The 2,353-nt window shown below is 61.5% G+C and overlaps 1 protein-coding gene across 1 annotated transcript; it reads left to right on the plus strand.

The window, feature by feature from the left end:
• Window positions 1-157: 157 nt before the first annotated feature.
• On the plus strand, window positions 158-2,335 carry DQ04_17011000 (Unc104-like kinesin; the record flags this gene model as incomplete). The annotated part of the gene is made up of 1 exon (XM_009317536.1): window positions 158-2,335. One exon carries the CDS (start codon window positions 158-160, stop codon window positions 2,333-2,335), a length of 2,178 nt encoding a protein of 725 aa, XP_009315811.1.
• Between the last annotated feature and the right edge of the window lie 18 nt (window positions 2,336-2,353).

Genomic DNA, 2,353 nt, shown 5'->3' on the forward strand with positions numbered 1-2,353 from the left:
ATATATTTATTTATTTATTTATTTAGACGCTTACACACAAAAGACGATATTACCAGAGAGTAGAGCTTTAGAAAGACCCCGGAGCACATAGAAGAAAAGGGGCGCACGCAAGAAGACCAACAATAGCTGCAGCAGAGAGAGAGAGAGAGGAGCCTAGATGAGCAACATCAAGGTGGCAGTGCGGTGTCGCCCGCTCTTCGAGAACGAGCGGCCAGCAGTTGGCCTGGACTTTCACCAGGGCCGCCGCATTCTCCTCGACAACAAGACCTACGACCCCGACTACATCTTCCCGCCAGCCGCAACGCAGGACGAGGTCTTCGCGGTGTGCCAGCCGATCCTGCAGAGCGTGAAGGATGGGCTCAACGGCACGGTGATGGTCTACGGGCAGACGGGCACCGGCAAGACGCACACCATGCTGGGCACGCCGGACCAGCCGAACGGCATCGCCCACCGCATGATCGCCTCGATGCTGGAGCACGTGCAGCAAAAGACACTCGAGGGGACGCAGTGTGCGCTGACGCTGTCGATGGTCGAGATCTACAACGAGAGGATGTCCGACATGCTGAGCGCGAATGGTGACGCGGAGGTGACGCTCGTCGGCGGCTTCCCAAAGGCGACGGTGAAGTTGACCTTGTCGCGTCTCAGCGATGCAAAGGCGGCAATCCAGCGCGGCCTCAGCTGGCGCCACACCGCCGCGACGCTGATGAACGAGCGCAGCAGCCGCTCGCACGTCGTCTTCATCCTCGACCTCGAGGAGCAGAACACGTACACCGACAGCGTAGACGTGGCGCACCTCTTCATGGTCGACCTCGCGGGAAGCGAGAGCCTCAAGAAGTCGCAAGTGAGCGGCACCGCGGCGAATGAGGCCGGTAAGATCAACAAGTCGCTGCTGGCGCTCAAGAGTGTCTTCCTCGCGCTCGCAAACTCCAACGAATCGACGCGGCCAGGCCACGTGCCGTACCGCGACTCCAAACTCACAGAAATGCTGCGCGACTCCATCGGTGGCACCGCGCGGACGCTCATGGTGGCATGCATCTCCGCCGTGGGCCGTGACATTGAGGAGACCAAGTCGACGCTTATGTACGCCGTGAAGGCGCGCTCCATCCGCAACGCGGCCAACACGGAGCGGGAGAAGCTGATGATACGCCTCCGCTCTTTTGAACTGGAGAATCAGCGGCTGCGCAATCGTCTGCAGGAACGCGTGGTGGAGCGTGGTGGCTACTACGTGACCCGAGAGGAGCACGAACGACTGCAGCAGATGGAGGAGGAGCACAGTACGCTTAAGGGGGACCTTGACGACCTGCTGCGGGAGCGACAGCAAAACGAGGCGCGGCAGCACATCGACGCCTCACAGAGCAACATATTGCAGGCGATGGTGGAGGAGAAGGAGGATGAGCTTCGGCGGTTCAAGCAGACGTACCACGAGGCCCTCATCAAGTTTGATGCGCAGGTAGGCGTGCTGCAGCGAGTCGTGCAGGATGCGGTGAACGGGGCCCATGAGGCTTCTCAACGTGGTGCGGAGGCTCTGCTGGAGCAGCTCCAGCAGTGGCGCGATAGTACACTCCAGGAGGCGACTCAGGGCGACCAGCAAGAGGAAGCAAATGATGGCGCATTGTTATTTACGCGCGACTACGAGGCGGAGGCTGCAGGTCTTGTGGCGCGCATCAACGACGGTGTCTCGAGCCTGACGCAGGACATACTCGCCGTGACGCGGCAGCAGAGTGCCACTGTGCTCGCGCTGCAGGAGCGCCGTCGGGCCTCGCTGGCGCTGCTGCAGCAAACGATACAGGAGCGGGTGGCGGAGGTGCTGGCGTCCCACACACGTGAGCAGTCCAACATTGATGCAGAGCTCGAGAGTGGGCAGCGCCTCTTTGAGAGCCGCATTGCATCGAGTGCTAAGCAGCCGCCACCAGCAGATGTGCTGCCGTTTCAACATATTGTGCGGAACGTGTGCCGTGACGCGGTGGAGAGTAGCCAGGAGTTCTTCCCGCCCGCGGGACTCTCCGATGAGGTGGCGGAATCGCTGCAACACATCAACGAGGCATTCCGTGTGAGAGCGGCGAGCGCGTCGCTGGGCGCGCTGCTGCAGATTGGGAACATACCGCCGCCCCGCCATTCCAATTCCTCACTGTCCACCAGCACAACAGCCACCAATGCCACGGCGGCTGTTGCTGCTGCAACGCCCGCTACGGGGTCGCCGCTGCTTCCTTTGGCGAACAAAGAGAAGAATCAGGCCTCAGGACCTGGTGGTGCTGGCAACGGCAGGCTGAAGCGGCTACGCACAAGCAGCGCGATGTCTGACACGCGACGCGCCTCTGCACGCTGCGAAAAGTGAGTGGGGCGCCCCCCCCCC

This window comes from Trypanosoma grayi (genome assembly GCF_000691245.1).
Source record: "Trypanosoma grayi strain ANR4 Tgr_1701_V1, whole genome shotgun sequence".
Classification (NCBI taxonomy): Eukaryota; Euglenozoa; class Kinetoplastea; order Trypanosomatida; family Trypanosomatidae; genus Trypanosoma; species Trypanosoma grayi.